The sequence below is a fragment of the Ostrinia nubilalis genome, chromosome 17 (assembly GCF_963855985.1).
Source record: "Ostrinia nubilalis chromosome 17, ilOstNubi1.1, whole genome shotgun sequence".
NCBI lineage: Eukaryota > Metazoa > Arthropoda > Insecta > Lepidoptera > Crambidae > Ostrinia > Ostrinia nubilalis.
In genome coordinates, this window is record NC_087104.1 from 3,648,197 (window position 1) to 3,665,949 (window position 17,753).

General features: G+C 36.9%; 1 protein-coding gene across 1 annotated transcript in view; it reads left to right on the forward strand.

Moving 5' to 3' along the window:
* LOC135079848 (transient receptor potential cation channel trpm) overlaps positions 1–17,753 on the forward strand; it is a 307,547-nt gene that overhangs the window by 160,402 nt on the left and 129,392 nt on the right. The window contains exon 3 of the mRNA XM_063974461.1: positions 11,140–11,222. Coding sequence (XP_063830531.1) covers positions 11,140–11,222 — 83 coding nt within the window. The remainder of the gene's footprint in view (positions 1–11,139; positions 11,223–17,753) is intronic.

Below are 17,753 nucleotides of genomic sequence, written 5' to 3' on the forward strand. Positions count from 1 at the left end.
TTTGTAACAGTTGTTCTAAGTTTAGTTTTACAACAGTATTGCTGTTTCAGCTGTCACTGTGAAGCTTTGGGAAAATAAATAAATAGAAAAAATATTAACATAAATATTTATTTAAGTTTTTATGTTCATTATCATAATATGCCAATTTAAGTTACACTGTGTGACAGTCTTTGACACTAAACAAACTCTTCAGCTTAATAATACCTACCTACAGGGCGTTTTTATAGTTACTCTTGCTGATGAAACAAGAAGGGTTGATTCTACTACTGAAATACAACTACTTTTCTTACAGGACCAATATCAAATTCTCAAAAAAATTCACATCCTCGTGATGGTGATAATTTCTATGGAGAGGTTTTTTTATATTCGGTCTCTTGGGATAAGTTATTCCATTTGAGCAGTAGAATTAATCCTTTTTATTCGATCACATATAAAAACAACACAAGTGTTTAGGAAAACTTCTTCTTTGGTATGGTATCACTACGGAGTTATAATGTCGGCAACTCTGTATCACTGACTTGTAACTTTCAAACAGCATGAATAATAAGGGCACCACATTGGTTTTCTTTCTGAAAAAAGGCTTTCAGTTTTAGTACTAACCCTTTAGCACTATTTCATTGAAATAAAAATACAATAAACGCACAGAAGACTGAAATTGAGTCAAATGACGTGACATTTATAATTTGTTGACATTATGACAGTTTGACAAGACTAGGGATTGAAAAAGTTTTAATTGAAAAAGTAAAATGACAATTTATTAAAACGATTCACATGGATATAATCGATTAAAAATATTTATAAAATGTTCTGATACTTGCCTGTAGCGATTATCCAATCCTGGTTTCTACTGAAAAACTACCTCGTGGCAAGATTTTAATCCCAACTAATATTATAAATGCGAAAGTAACTCTGTCTGTCTGTCTGTCTGTCTGTCTGTCTGTTACGCTTTCCCGCTTAAACCTCGCAACCGATTTTGATGAAATTTGGCATAGAGATAGTTTGAGTCCCGGGAAAGAACATAGGATAGTTTTTATCCCGGTTTTTGAAACAGGGACGCGCGCGATAAAGTTTTTCTGTGACAGACAAAATTCCACGCGGGCGAAGCCGCGGGCGGAAAGCTAGTAAAATAATAAAATCTATCTTCTCTTTCACAATCTATAAAAGTTCATTTGGTCTATTATTATACATGTGCTATGAATGAGGGTTTTCGCGATTGAAAAATCCGCGAGATGGCAATACGTAGACGCGAGGTCCAAATGCTGCATGATTGGTGGATATCTGTCAATGTCATGTCAAAAATAACCAATCATGCAGCATTTGGACCTCACGTCTACGTATTGCCATCTGGCGGATTTTTCAATCGCGAAAACCCTCATTGGCATAGATTATGAGAGACTGGCAACTATACTAGGTTGATATCAGGTGATCCGTCTGCTCATTTGCCTCCTGTCACATAAAAAAAAAATATATATGTTTCTCACACTTCAACTGGCATTGGATTCAACATCGGATTCTGACACTTTTACAGTTATGATACCATGAATATCAGTTTATGGTCCTAATTATTTTTATTTTATTTACGACCTTCGACCAGTTGGACACTTTAGATATCTTCTTGTAATAGTGTCAAACTGTCAATATCTTTTTAGCTTTTAACGCAAATCTAGTCTTCAAAGCAGTTTAATCGATTTATTTTATTTTCAAAATCGATATTTTATTGTCTATGATGGCCGCAGGAACATCACTATACATGGACTCCCAGCAATAAAGTACGGTAATGCCTCGTACAGATTTTATCGGCAAAAATTATGGAACTTGATAGGTTTTAGACCATGCCACGCACCAAAACGTCCGGAAGTTGTAATAGTATTATAGAATAAACGTTAAAAGACTTATTTATTTAATTTTTCAATGCTTAAGTGTCCATTAGAATGAAAGGGTGCTTAATGTATTAAAAAAAATAGAAAATAATTATGATGGGTTAATGTTTTTGGGCGGTTTTTTAGGCGGTTTCTGACAATGTCCTTTTACATCAAAAACCTTTTCTTACCTATCTTATCTTCACACCCACAAACGAATCCAATATAGGTTTAACGAGAAAGCTATCTTCATCCTTTTAAAATGGACTAATTTCGTTCTGCATACCGTAAATCCGTAATCCTCTTAAAACCAGCTCGTGCCAGATTCCAGGTGAATCGGCAAAAATCCCGAATCCCGGGAATCGGTAGAAATCCCGGGCATCGGTAGAAATCCCGGAAATGCGGGTCTTGCGACCGCTAACAAGATGTGGTGAGCATACGTGTGCATTTACACCTGTAGGGCTGTCACTTACATGGGTCCGATTTGCTTTGTGCACGCAAATTAGGTTGCCTTCGTCAATTGGTTATAGACGGTAAACATGGGTTTGGGACTTAGGTTGGGTAAACTAAGTAGGTAACTATCACAACAATAGATTATTTGTGTGGTAAAAAAAATATTTAGTAAAAACCCAGATGAATTGAGTCGAGATCGAGCCAGTTTTTAATATCCATGTTTGAGTTATTTAAAAAAAATGCAATTTTGAGCAACTAGATCTCACTGCACATATTTCTTCTTGGAAGCGCTATGTACTTCGGTCTGTAATGATCCAGGCAGTCATTATGGATTCGTTACTTAGATCATTTTTCGTTGCCAATTCTTTTTTTTTTTTTTTTTTTATGTGTAATTCTATGTAATATCATACTTTTTGTGAAATTAATATAAAATTTTAACAACCCTAGCATACTATTGGCATGCATAGGGTCGATAGAGCGCGCTGCAATCGACCATCCGGGTAATTACCGTTTACGGTTCTGGTAAATCACAACCGAAATCTGTATTGGATATACGTTTTATTATTGCATATAACGATACAAGTAAATAGTTAACATTTTAAGTAGTTAGGTTAAAAAAGTGTAAACGCCCACTAACAAACAGGCTTTTAAGTTTGTAACAAAAATTGTAGCAAATTTTTTTTGGACAAATGGAAAAAAACTTTCAATGTGATAAGTAGAATAAAATTAAAGCTTACGAACTTGTTAATACAGTATTCATAACACAGGCTGTACTTTGTGTCATTTTGCAATGCTTCTCATTCCCAAACTACAGAAATTCACGCGCAAATATTCTAACACAAAGACTAAAATGCCATAACTTACAGACAGACGTCCTCCAATTTTATTACGTAGCGCGAAAATTGCTAGTCTGCAGAAAACACAGGGTGAGGATTTAAAAGGGCGTATAGCGCGGAGAACTCAGAAACTGTCATGGATTTACCATCATCTTTGTTATTTTGTATGAGTAGAGTACCATACCAAAATTAAAAATAAAATTTTTATGCTATTATTTTAATTTTTTACGTAGGTTTTTATTATTATGTATTACTAACACAACTCTGTATAGATCATAATGGTCTGAAATAAAACTATTTATTATTTTTTTAATACTTAATTACCGTATTAAATAACTTTGGATGTGGGTATCAAACCATTGTTTTTTTTATTTCTGAAACACACTTATTCGTAATTACTTTAAAAGTTGGCAGCCCTAATAGTTGCGAATTTAGACAACGCAATGCAGGGCAAAAAGGTCAAGTAGCATCAAACGAATTAGGTCCTAATTCTTCAGATATAAGGTGCATATTTCACCGAACCGAGTTCACTATAGCTAAATAATGAGGTTTGTCCCTATTGACCCTGACTTTGTCCAATATAAATAATGCATTAACGAGTAATCTTCATTTTCATGAACTGCGTAGAGCCACGTCATTTCTATAAATAAAGCTCGTAGCTCATAAATTTATACGAAGCTCTCGTATATTATTTCAGGGTTTCGTATTATTTCAAAGCATCAGATGAGCAGAGCTAGTCCATAACGCTGTTTATGTAATTTCGAGTCTATCTGTCACCGTCACTCATGCTGGCATCTCACTTTGCGTGAGAGAGATGGTAACATTCGAAACTTCGGAAAACGTTTTTTGGAGTAGGTAATCTCAGAGCTTTTGAGCTTTAGGTAGATACATATGCAAGCTTTTTGTGGATGCTTTTTACCCAACTGCGCGACACAAATGAGAGGTAATTTATTTTTTTAAAGACCATGGCTAAGTTCCCAAAGATTTTTTTAATCTGGTATTTTGTTACCATAATCAATTATTGTTTTTAATGGGCAAAATCGATAAAATGGCGTGATAATCGATTATCGCGGCGCGCATCCTAGGCCTAATGGTGAACTTACCTATTTTCATGAACTTTTTAATCTAAAATTAAATTTGATTTCTATTGTCGCTTTAGAAATAGATTTCATTGTAAACAACTTTGTTATCACTCTATACTCGAGGGGTAGCGAAGTTATAATGAAAAGGTCCTTTATGTTCATTCGGATAGAGTCGAAAATTGTTTTGAATTTCATTTAAGCCCAACCGTAATAACCACATTCATGTACCTACCTATTAGGCCTTGTTTGCATTAGGCGAGTGATTTAGTAGAGCAACTTGCCACTCGAAAAACGCAGCGTGCCACCCACAAGGTGGACCGACGACATCGTAAAAGTAGCAGGAAGGCGCTGGAGGCAGGCCGCTACCAACCGGGCAACATGGAAAGCATTGGGGGAGGCCTATGTTCAGCAGTGGACGTCCTATGGCTGAGATGATGATGATGATGAGGATGAACTGCCTTTAGTAACTAAATCAATGCTGATCAAAACCGTCCGTACTTTGGTAGAGTACAGTTTCAAGTAATTAGTGGTTTTTGTATGAGCTCGATCAAGCAACCCGACTCAGGCGGCTTAGCCGAGCGAATGAACAGGGACGCGTATAGATTAAAATAGATTGGCTCGAATAAACGATTTTTGCCCGTTTTCACTATCAATCCCTAATTTTTAAGTGACCCATATGAAAATAAAGTTTCTGTTATGTGTTTACCATAGGGGTCACTTAAAAAATAGAAATTGATGGGGAAAACGGGCAGACTCAACAAAATTTTTGGTGTTCAGACACGTTTTAGCTACTAAATTAGGTACTCGCTAACCGACTAAATTACTCGACTAGTACGAACAAGGCTTAACAGACGACAGCACGTCAGACTGTACATTCTTGTTGCAAAATGACATCTATTACGACGGCATAAGATACTCATGTTCAGCTTGATATCCTTGGAAGGAGGGTAGGAGGCCGAATATTGTATTTTGTTTTGTTATGACCGAGCCTTGATTACTTTCTTGTAATGTAGATCTTTAGCCGCTTATTTGTCTTGGACTGTTGTGGTACATTTTGGAGTTCTGTTTGTTGTAGAATTTAATAAAAATGGACCACTTTGTCTCGAGGGACTGTTGTATGTTGCCATTTTATTGGTACGGGTGCTTCATAATCAATTTTATTTCTCAATTGATTATGTATTATTTAACAGAAAAAACACATAAAAAAGTTGTCTTTATTTCATATATTTTAATGGAACTGAAAGAAAAAATATTGCACATTAGGCATGGCATACCTAATACACGGAAAAAAACAAAAATAACAGGTACACATTGTTTAATTTTAAACTTTCGCGTTGCATAACTGTTTAAATTAATTCAATACACATATCTTGTCTTAAAATAAACCTAAAGCTTTAAACGTACTAGAAATTGGTGCTCTCTTAACCTTGCCTTGTAGAGAAAAGTAGGTAAGTAGAACCAGATTACAGTACAAACCCTCACCCTCAGCCCAGTGAATACGTACTCGGGTACAGGTGCAGGCATTATACATTTGCATATTTTAAGTTATCTTCTCGTCTGTGTACTCAGCGAGAGGAATCTCCAACTCCCGACGAATTTGTGTTTTTGTTACAAAACTAGCTACTCCTGCGACTTTACTCGTGTAATTTTTGAGCTGTAAGAAAAAGCTTTTATCGCGTGTAAGCCTAAGCCCCGCGGTCAACATCACTCTATGCACAACATTATTTTGTAGTTGTGATTGAGAAATTGTGAAAATTTTCTCTATATTCTTTCATCAATTTAAATTGGGAAACACGGGTCTCAACGCGACATTTTTATATGAGTTACATAATTATGTACTCAAGGCTTGACATGGTCACAAGCAGACTGGGGCGGCTCGCGACGTCTTTTTCAACTACCCTCATATTGTTATTGTTACACCACTAGTGATGTTACCATGACACGCAACACTCTATTTAGACCCGTGTTTCTCTATTTTAATTGAAATGGAACACGAAAGTTTAGTCTTTTATCAACTTGATTGAACTTTCAAATTCATCTGGACAGCGCGAGGAGTGTATGCTAAAGCTCCATTTTCCTCTAGTAAATATGAGAGGGTCGTGCTCCTGCAGTAGAGACTATAATATGACCTGATGTTAACGATGAACAAACGTACTTTTCCACTTACTTATCTAATATTATTATGAGTTTCGAGATCTTACAGAACTCGTATTCGTTGGTACTCGTGTTTCTTTAGGGAATTAAGTTTAATGGCCCGTTTCAAATGTTAAGTAAGTAATGCTGTTTTTTCTTTGATTGTAGTTAATGGACATTTTTAAGTCTACTTTTCCTTACAATGCCTTATTTAAGACCCTTAGAATTATTTTTATGAAGTCAGTATACAAAGTTACAAACCTGTTTTTCTCTATTACGAGTAGCAGTATTTTCTTACGACATAGAATAGATATACGAATATTATTAAATCTTCGTTTTTTGCATCTCATTCATTTTTTATTAATTCTTGAGAACGGCTAGGTGCGTTTATATTACTTACGTATTCATTTTGTACAGGAGTTGCCAAAATTAAAAATAAAAGCTTAAGTAGGTAAACAACTGCACGATTTTCCTTGTTCTTATCTTTGATTCTCTGTTAGAGATAAAGGAAAATATCCTTGGAATTATAGCATTTTATATAATTCAATTACTTGATAACAGTGCAGTAGAATTTACCTTAGTTGTACAGACTTAAAAAGCTCTTACAAATAAAGAATATATTATGTAGTTGAAATGAAAATAAAGATTGTTTTGTAAAGTATCAGATTTTAACGTTATTCGGTTTTTAAAATGCCACTTTGCTTATTGAAAAAAAAGAAGCTTAAAACAATAGACGATAACACAAAAAGGCAAACTCTTAACTCTATTGCAATAGATGCTACTTATTATGCAAAAAAAACACAGTTGGAAGTGTTGTCGTCTGTACACTTCACTTCTAATTTTAATTAGCAACTAAGAGCGTAATCTTCCACAACACAAAACCTCCTCTCTCAAGCATACTAATAAGCAGCCTTATACGTCGGGAAGACGAAAGTACTTAAAGTACTTAAAGCATTTCATAAGCAGAAGATAAGCAGTTTGCGTCGCAATGGGACGCTATCTGCCCCAGACGTATTGCAGTTTATTTATTTATTTTAAACTTGAATGCACATAAAACAGTTTACATAAGTTTAGTAGGACCTAGGTTTACTATGCAATTAGCTTAGCTCGATCATAGATAACTAATAAGTTTGCCTCGATGGTACAGATATAATACTATACGCTGTACAGTGGGCCACAGTTTTAGCTAGTCATTTCCGTTTTTTCTCTCGCTCTCATCAAATGGTGATTCTTTGTGATAGAATGACACGACATGACCGGAAATGGGTAGCTGGGACATAAATGATATTTATTAAATGTAGTTAGGCCCCCTTTAGGTTCTAAAAAACTCTACACGCCAAGCCCGCCGTCAGCCCGGGTATTTTTAAAAGAATCATGTCTACGACTTTTACTTTCTAGACTTTTGACAACATGTCAAAAGTCGACGACTCATGCCGGCGGGTTTGGTGTGTAGACTGTATTAAGCTAAAAAAAAACCAAGAAAAATCCTTTTTAATAAAGATTTGTCATTCAAATTTCATCCCTTTAAGGTAAACCTTACTTAGAACTAAAGTTTCCTAAACATTTGGTTAGTTCGTTTATTAAAAACAAATTGATTAGATAATACACCTGGAGTCAGGTTATTCGACCTGATTTGTTTGCTAGATTGCCAATTTACTTTGACCTGAATACTAGTGAACACTTCTACGAGTATCCCAAGCATCATAAACACAAGCCGATGTTCCTCTGTTTTGTTACCAGCACCTCATCACATAAAAGCTGGAAGCCACTGGAAGATTGAGCAGTTTGCATCGGAAGCGCCATCTGGCGGGGCTATAACGCTGGCAGCCTGCCAAGGGGACCCGACCAAAAACCGACTAGTTCTTGCACTATAAAGGACGTAGCATACTTATCAACCCAGAAAGGGATCGTAACCGTATTAACTCGATGCGGTCAGTATTATTTGTATGAAACTCCATACTGCAAACGCACAATTAATCGCACCGTAACGTAAACGCCTCGCCTTACAATGGACAAGTTTCCAACTTTTTTCTTTTAATAAAACTTGAAAATATAACTAAAACTAATAATAATTGTGAAAGAATCATGAAAATATCTCTACAAATACAAAAGTTACAGGGCCCTAAAGTTGCGCATAGCAAAATTCGCACCATTTTGATTCGAAGTAGTCACGACAGTCATTCGAAGTACAAACAGTAAATCACCCCTGCCCCCCTAGACAAAACGCACTTTTTGATCGAATCGAAAATCGAATCCGTCAAAACTCCATACAAAAAAGGGGCTTTTCGACCACTTATCGACTGGTTTGGAATTATAATTTGCACTTTGTCTAGGCCCACTGGTCCAGAGCTGTTGACAGATCCATTTTTTTTTAAATCTAGTAGTTTTTAATTTTTCAGCCAGGGTCACTCAAGATTCTTTCTTAGTAAAATTGTGTAACCTTTTTTGACATATCCAAGACCTGACCATATTTAAAAAGAAAAGGAAGACTTTGACATTATAGTGTCATTCTCGACAATGCGTTAGGGGTGGTAAGCATTGTGATTGAATCTTGAACACGTGGCCTGACGTTACGGCACCGCCTATGTGTTTAAGTTCCACGCGAAAATATGGAGGTAATTTAAATAATTAATTTCTGAGCCATTTCTTGATGGATTTTAAAAATAACTTCACCGGCTTTTTAGTTTTGGTCTATATTTTAATCCTATTCAGTGAAATCTAATATTTTCAACATCACGAAACTTGTCCATTGACAGCGTGCGAAAGGCGATGACAGCTTGCGAACCTTAGGCGATACGGTGTTGATCCATTTCAGCGTTGATAAGTCTAATAATAATAATCTAACAAATAATAATAAGGTACTTTGAGCTTCACACGTGAAGATTTTCGCCGATTTAGGTTAATAATAATATAATTTTTTGTCACTAGGGCGGCGCCACATACACACGGCCATTTTTCTTTTTCTGACAGATCCTTTGGCGCGGAAATTAGGCAGTGTGGTTTATGACCTTTGTTTGTGGCCTTCTGCTTGCGAAATGAATAAAAAAATACCTTATTTTTTCCTAAACCAGGGTTAACTTACGATTTCTCGTAAGGTTTTCGTTTACAATCAGAAAAATCGTGTTTCTGAAATAAAATATATCTTCATTCTTAGATTTAACATACTTAGAGTCCTTTTTTGTCGCAATAATGTCTTTTTTTCACTGTATAGGGTAAAAGATTACTATTTACAAGAAATAAACTTCTAAACCATTTTGATGGAGAAGATTTAACTTTTAATCAATTTTCCTCTTTACTATCTTGTATTTTATTACAACCTTTGAACATTTAATTTCAATAAACCCGCTCATAACTCCAAATAAAGTCGTTTTGTGTTTATTACGAAATAAAAGCAGAATGGGCAGTTACTGATTTGTTCGTGAAAAGATCCGTAAACGGTGGTGTTGCCACACTGGGGATTTGAGAGAAAATTAGTACAATTTTATGGCCCCGAAGATACTAGCTGAAATTTTGTTTAGAGGTTGAATTGGGAATAATAAAAGAAGATGAAGAAATACTACACAATTTTCTTATGAATGTATTTTTACAGACATTTGATAATGTTTAAACGTGTTCAATAACTTTTTCTACTTTCCTTGCCTTTGTTAGTGCATAATTTTATTATTTTGCATCGTCTTCTTTGTTTAACATACATGATATGGCATCACGCTTATTCTGCAAGGCATAGACTTTAACAACCAAGTTTTATTTTGCCTCAATAATCTCTAAAGGTTACAAAATGTGTTAATTATTTTTGTTTCCACAATAATCTAAAATTAAATACCAGTACGTGACAAAACACAATACAATAGCAATAGATTACTGAGTTATTTGTAGATATTTATTTTTAACCTGGCAACATTCGCTTTTTATGCCCCCCACTCCCACGCACTCCGGATATTGCGTCGTGAATTATTCACCGCCGATACTGGGCCTTAAACCGCCCAATCCGAAGTATTGTTGAATGGAATGTCCTAAAATAAAGGTTTCTTGATTTAAGGCCTCGGCTACGCTATAGAAGCTTAGAAGTCTGATTGGGGATAGGCTGAATGGGTTCATGTAATAGTAAATTACACTTAGATTGTACGAACTATACATCGAATAATCACTGGCTTATGGCAAACTATGTCGGTGTGATTTTGCAACAAAAATTTTTAGTCTACTAAGATTGTACGAACTATACATCGAATAATCACTGGCTTATGGCAAACTATGTCGGTGTGATTTTGCAACAAAAATTTTTAGTCTACTAAATAAATAAAAATAAAAAGGTATTTAATTTAGGCATGGTCCATAAAAGTGTTAGTAAGAAACAAAGGTCTTAGATTATAAACTATGTTAGTAAATCACACAACAATTCCTTTCGTTCCTAGTACGTTGTCTATTGTATTTACAAGAATATTTAAACATCACATTATGAAGATTTTATTGTACTATATTTTCGCTAGCTAAGTATAATAATGTATGGCACTATATGCGCGCAGCGCAGGACCGGTTGTTATGGAAATCTTTGGGGGAGGCCTTTGTCCAACAATAAATATCATTTAGCTGATTTCAGCCATCATCATCATCGGTAATTTGAATAATGATACTATGCAAAAGTTGATTATGCATGTATTGACAAGCGCATTCCCTTTCAAACACAAAACGGTCATTTAAATAAACATCATGCATGAATTGAAACAAAACACCCAAACAGTTACAGCTTAATTGACATGCAAATATATTTTGTTTCAGAAAACAACTCGGAGTTGGATAGAGAGCACGTTCCAGAAGCGAGAGTGCAAGTACTTCGTGCCCAGCGCCAAGGATGAGCATGTGTGAGTATTATTAATATTAGAAAGAAAGAAAGAAATATTAGCTGATCATATCAACCATGTCAGTCCCACTTCTTCTTGTCGTGTTGACAGCAAACCTACACAGTGTCAGCCCAAAACTCCGCTACAAGAGTGGCCATGTCACTAAATCTTCTTGCGTGCAGTTGTTTGGGCACGCAGGGCACGCAGGGTTCAAACAAGTATACTAATAAGTCCCACTGCTTATCTGAGACCTTCAGCAGTTCATCATACGTCATTATATCTATGATATGATAGAAATGCCAAAAAGGCAAAAAGGAACTTCTGCCCTTTTTTCCAACCACTGCCTACTTACTTACTCGTACTTTCATAGTCTTCGTCCATCAAGCGAGGGTTCTCATTCTCATCCAGTCATGCTACGTCTTTTCTAGGGGTCGTCGGTCTATCAAGCCTAGACTTGTTTTGCTGAGACGTGGTCTCCATTCGAGAAACGGTTACCTTTCATTGGTTTTGCGGCAGATATGACCACTTAGTGCCACTTAAGCATGCCTGCCATGTTTCTGGACTCACATACCAGCATATTTATTCCTGCATCCGTGTGGAACGATAGAAACTGGAATATTGAATTTTAAAGTGCTATAATAGTTGGGAAGAGAACCTATATTTTTCACAAAAACACCTCTGGCGAAAAATGGCGCATAAAAATTTAGAAGCTGTACAATATTGCGCGCGCTCTCGGGGCACAAAGGTATTCCAATTTTACACTGTTTTCATGGAATTGCCTAGCTGCTAGTAAAATTTGATTTTATCGGTTTAGCCACGCTCTTATTGTTTAGTTCAACAGTGCCAAACAACTGGAAAAAATAGGACATTCTACCTATTTCGTTCGTTTCAACCAAAATACGTGCACTGCTAGACAAGGTTTCCCACAAAAATCGGTCCTGCGCTGCCCGCATCTTCGTGTTTCCTACGATCTTCACCAGAACGTTCCACACACCCCAATTCGACCCACATATCACAAATTTTCATTAGGTAGTTACTATTTACCTTTGGACTTGACCAATATTAGTAGATCCTCTTCTCTTCTAATTGCAGTGCCCGACAGGGTCCATAATGATCTGTTTAGCTTTAAGCCTTATTTACCTTATATTATGGTGATGAAAATAAATATCAAAATTAACTAAACTCTGTTTGGCAAAAAGGCAAACGCCCGGTCATACTGATGGAGGTCAAAAGTCCAAGTCAAACTTTCTTTCACTAAACTAGAAACTACAAAAAAGGCTGGCAGTTCTAAAATACGAGGTGTTTGAGGGTTGAGTGCGTCCACAGTGCCTACCTTTCATCTTTGGCCCGGCCCAGTCAGGCGCGCGCTCGCCCGCTCACTCGGAAAATGGTTTCGGGTAGACACTGTGCATGTAAATATAGACTGAATTTAATACATGTACCGATATAGGTAGACGTAGACACGTTAGTTTTAAAGTGTTTTAGGACAACTTTGGGTAGTGACGCGACTGTGATGCGGAAGATGCGCGACTGTAACACATGAAAATTGGGACCATAGGATCTTAGGAATATCTTCTCAGGACTATGATTAAACACACTTCATAATACCTACTCTATTTCTAATTGTGACTCCAAATGGGGCGGACTAGACTATTGTATGAAAATTTACAGATATGCGGCAGTTATGCCACAGAGGTGCCACTGCGCCGTTATTCCTTGTTCTAATTAGTAAATCTATTATACTCATTACTTTCAGGTCCAATACAATTTTATTAATAGGTAAGTAGAACTCGGCCAACTAGTTCGGAAAAGTTTTATTTGCTATGGGAATCTGGTGGAAACCAGCGTTATTCAAAAACCAAACACGCAGTATTTGCACTTGGTTTAAAACGTTCGGTTTGCTTTTCACCGCCGTTTGTGGATACGGTACTTATTTTTAAAATAACGGCGATTTGTTAACCGATATTTATTTATTTTTAGAAAAAACGGTGATTTAAGTAAATAGAATGTTAGAAAAAATAGCTGGCAGCTTTGGCAGTTTATAAACTCTGCTGAAATACAGCAGGCATATTAAATTCCGCATTTCAGCATACAAATAAATTATTAACTATGTTTAAGTGAAGCTGTAAACCGAAGTACTACATAATAAATTAATTAAAACAGTTAACTACGATGTAACTTACTTCCAGCAAGGCAATACAAACCATAGAAGCATAAAAATAACTTCTTTATGAACCAATAAGTAAGTTTTATTTTGTAATATCTTTCAAAATGGCTGTATAAAAACAGAAATGGAAAATATCTGTTATCCATTAACATTTTACAACGTACACCGGGGCAGATTTCCTAATGCGTTTTAAATTATTTTATAAATACCCAGGTTAAAGTACCTGCAGTCAAGTTTATTTTATTACAATTAAACAATCTTGTTTAACTTTAGTAAGTAGTTAAGTAAATTAGTAATGAAATAATGTAACAAACGAACAGTCTCCAAAATATGCTGTATCTTTAACCCCCTACTTTCATCACAAAAAAGAAATATAAAAGTATTCTAGATACTGAATCGGCAACTGGCATAACAATCAGGGAATGTAACCATTCCATTTGTTATTTTGGTAGCGAGCGTTGCAAAGCTTCGAAGTTTGGATTTCGCTGGATTTTACCGCGCTGTCTGTATTTTTACAGTCGATCTTCCGTCTCTACTTTTCTTCGGTTGAAAAACCACGATTTTCTTTTCAGCTACTTACGAGTACATTTTATATTGAATTTAATGTAACGATCAAAAAATTAGTTTGTTTAACTTTAAGTACCTATGTCGATAAAGTTGGGCATTAGGTAAATACTTGACTTAAACCATAATTCTAACACAAAAGAATGTTCATTTTAGCCCTAAAACCCCGATTAAATTTCAATTACTGATGATATTACTCATTTAAGTTACTCTAAAATTAATCCAGGTAAGGTATTTACTTTATTACGTTATGCGTATTGCTAGCTCTACTAAAATGTATGGGTTACCGTAATCATAAAGTATGACGGCTAATTGTAGTAGTAGTTCTCCTAATTATCTCTGTAAATCCTACTGAACGGTAAAAACATAGTTTACGAAATCATGTACATGGTCCATGGCTTTTCAAATGAAATCATTCGACATCTAATGAACTTCAGTTTGAATACTTTCAGTTCGGAAAATAATTGCAAGTCATGTTTAAATATTCCTAACTAGTCCAAAGCTAACGAACAGGGAAACTAGGCGAGCGAACTTTGAATTTGAGTTTATCACAAAAATTAACATTAACTCGCGAAATTCAGTAAACTCCTCACATATTATTATCAGGCACAAGTGCGGACACTACCGGGTCCTATAGTTTTACCTTTGAGCTGGATTCATACAGGGTGAAACATTTCATATTTTGAATGATATTTTTGCCGATAAAAATCGTATCATAGATGCCATGTATTAGAAGTAGAAAGTGTCCATAGTCCAGATTGCTGTGATGCTTGGAACTTTATTGGTGTCATAATTGTAAACAAAAATATTGACTAGCTGTGCTATTTAGAAGAACTTGCACCCTGGACAGGGTTACATCCTGTATTTTAACAGCTTCCAACTAGATTCGGCTTTTCCCGTCACCCAGTTAAGGCAATAACTGTAATGCGACAAACTAACTACTTCAATTCCGGTCAAACTATGAGATGGGTCGCCGCGACGACTTACGGGACTATTCCCACCTCTCGTTCCCACCACTGCAACTCCTGTGTAGCCAGGATCTACAGCTTGACCGCCACAAAAACCCAACCAATGAAGGTCAAGTTTGTCCCGGGGGAAAGTTAAACTGTCATTGGACCCGCAACGAAATTAATCAGAAGAACATAGGAGGAGTTCGAAATTAAGGTTCGACTTCCCTCCATTGCAAAGCGGATGACAGGTGACAAACAAAGGTTTAAAACCTTTAAGAAAAAGATTATGCACCACGGACAATAAATTAAATTAAGGGGGCCTATCTTATGAGCAATTAGCAACTACCTGCCAATAATATTTTTCACAAAATCGCTTAAAAGCACGGAAATTTTTCCTTGTCGCGACAAGATCGGTGTAATAAATTGCGGAAACAGATGTATGTTGTATTGAATTAAGCATTATATCACGTTCATGTTTCCAAAGATCACACTCCCACAAGATATGATGGGCAGACTGCTCATGACTGACATCATCAGTGGAACACTCGCAAAAAGGAGACGGAACTAGTTTGAATTCGTGAAGTTTATGTTTAAAGTTGCCATGTCCCGTGAGGAACTGCGACGAGCAATGGTCGATTTCTAACCATCGCCTAGTTAGACGTTCGCGTACATTCGGGAAGAATTTATATAAGTGACGTCCTTTGACTGACGTATCCCATCTTTTTTGCCATTCATTAAGTAAATCTTCTTCAACGACTTCTCGGGAATCAAATAATCGACTTATTTTATAACGATCGCGGCTATTTAAGAAATCGGAGGTTATATTTTCCCTTGATGCGAAGTACATAGCCGCACGCTTTTGTACCTCTAAGTCGACCGGCAGTACACCAGCCAGGACTGGCAGAGCCTCCGTGCTCACAGTTCTGTAAGCTTTGCAAAGAAAAATCAATGCAAGGCGTTGACTTTGGAGTAGTTTCCGTCGAGCGGCTCCTATAGTAGCTCTGTCAGCCCAAACTGGTGCACCATAGCAAATGGAGCTTAAATAAGTGGCCGAATATATTACTCGGAGGATTTTAAACGTTGGACCCCACGTCGAGGTTGAAATGTGACTTAAGGCATAAAAGTTCTTTTTAGCTTTTTCACCGATCTGTTTAATGTGCTCGACAAAACTAAAGTTTTTCTCTAAAATTAGTCCGAGATAGCAAACAGATTCCCGTTTTTTAACAGTTATTTCATTGAATTTAATGCGAGGCAAAACTTTAAGATTACCTTTTAATAGAAGCTGATAAGTTTTGTGAGGGGCAAACTGCAAACGATTCCTGTCACCCCATTGAGATATTAAATTCAAGCATGTATCCGCTAGATTTTCAAGCTTTGATCTAGTGTCAGCCTCTATTAAAAGGAGACCGTCATCAGCGTACCCGGTTAACGAACAGCCTTCGGGTAATGGTAATGCTAGAAAATCATCGAAACCCAAATTCCAAAGGTAGGGCCCTAGGACCGATCCTTGGGGACAGCCGCGCGTGAGCACCTTTGATTCAGCATGATGGCCGAGTTTTAATTTAGTTGTACCGTTACAAAAGTACGAGTGCAGTAGTGAATATATATTACTATAGCATCCACGAACTTTCAGTTTTAAGAGCAGGATCGGCCACCAAGCATTGTCGAAGGCACCTGAAATATCAAGGAATATTCCTACAACGTACTTTGCCACCGAGGACTTCACTTTTTGTCTAACAGATATTACTGCATCTGCAGTAGACTTCCCGGCGGTGAAGCCAAACTGCTGCTCGTGAAAAATTGGACCACCCGGTAGCAAACGCGGCACTACTAATCGCTCTAACAGTTTACCTAATGAGGGAAGTAATGTAATAGGTCGGTACGATTTAGGATCTTCGGGCGGTTTGTCACCTCCCTTTGGTATAATTTTAATAAATCCGCGACGCCATATACTCGGAAACACGCCCTCCGAGATACAACGAGTGAAAACATTAAGAATATCCGTTCCGGCTGTTTTACATGCTGCTTTAATCATTTTATTTGATATTTTATCTTCGCCCGATGCTTTGTTTAAGGGTAAACTATTTACTATATCGTAAAACTCATCAAGGCTAGGAATAGAAGACACAGGCGACTCAGGCAGCACCGCAATAGCATTTCTGACGTCCCGATGATAATCGTTATCGTCAGCCACACTATCGTCGGGTATAAGCGCGTTAAGAAGAGCACCTGTTGTTTCCTCTACACCCACCGTATGAGTGTTGTTAATTTTTATGTTAGAAATATAAGCAATATCTAATTTACGGTTAGCTTTGAATTCATGATATATCGGAGACCACGGACCCTCTTTTTCTAATCTCTCGACTGTTTTCCGCAGTAACACGCCCTTGGCTTTAGTTACAGCAGCTCGATAATGGGACCTGGCAACCCTCAAAGAACATAAAGCATTTTCATATGCATCCCCAGTAACATTTGCCTTTCGAAGTGTGTTAAGCTTACGGCGAGCCCGGCGAAACTTCTTCCTAATTTCTACCAGCGATTCATTCCACCAATCACATCTACGTACACCTCTAGTTGGAGCGCGACCAATCGCAACATCTGCACAATACGTAAAAGTATCGGACATAATTTCTGCACTATCAGTCGCGCTCAGGTCGGCACGAGTAAAATCTTTGGCATGAGACGCAAAAAGAGTACTGAAAAAAGCCCAGTCGGCCCCACGACATTTATATCTATAGTTGTTGTTGCACTCATGAACTGTGTCTTGTCGCGACATTGGTTTAAACTCGTACACTATCAAGCGATGATCACTACAAGACGCGTCGGGGAGGACACGCCACCTATCCAGCTGGACGTCTGCGCTAGAAAGCG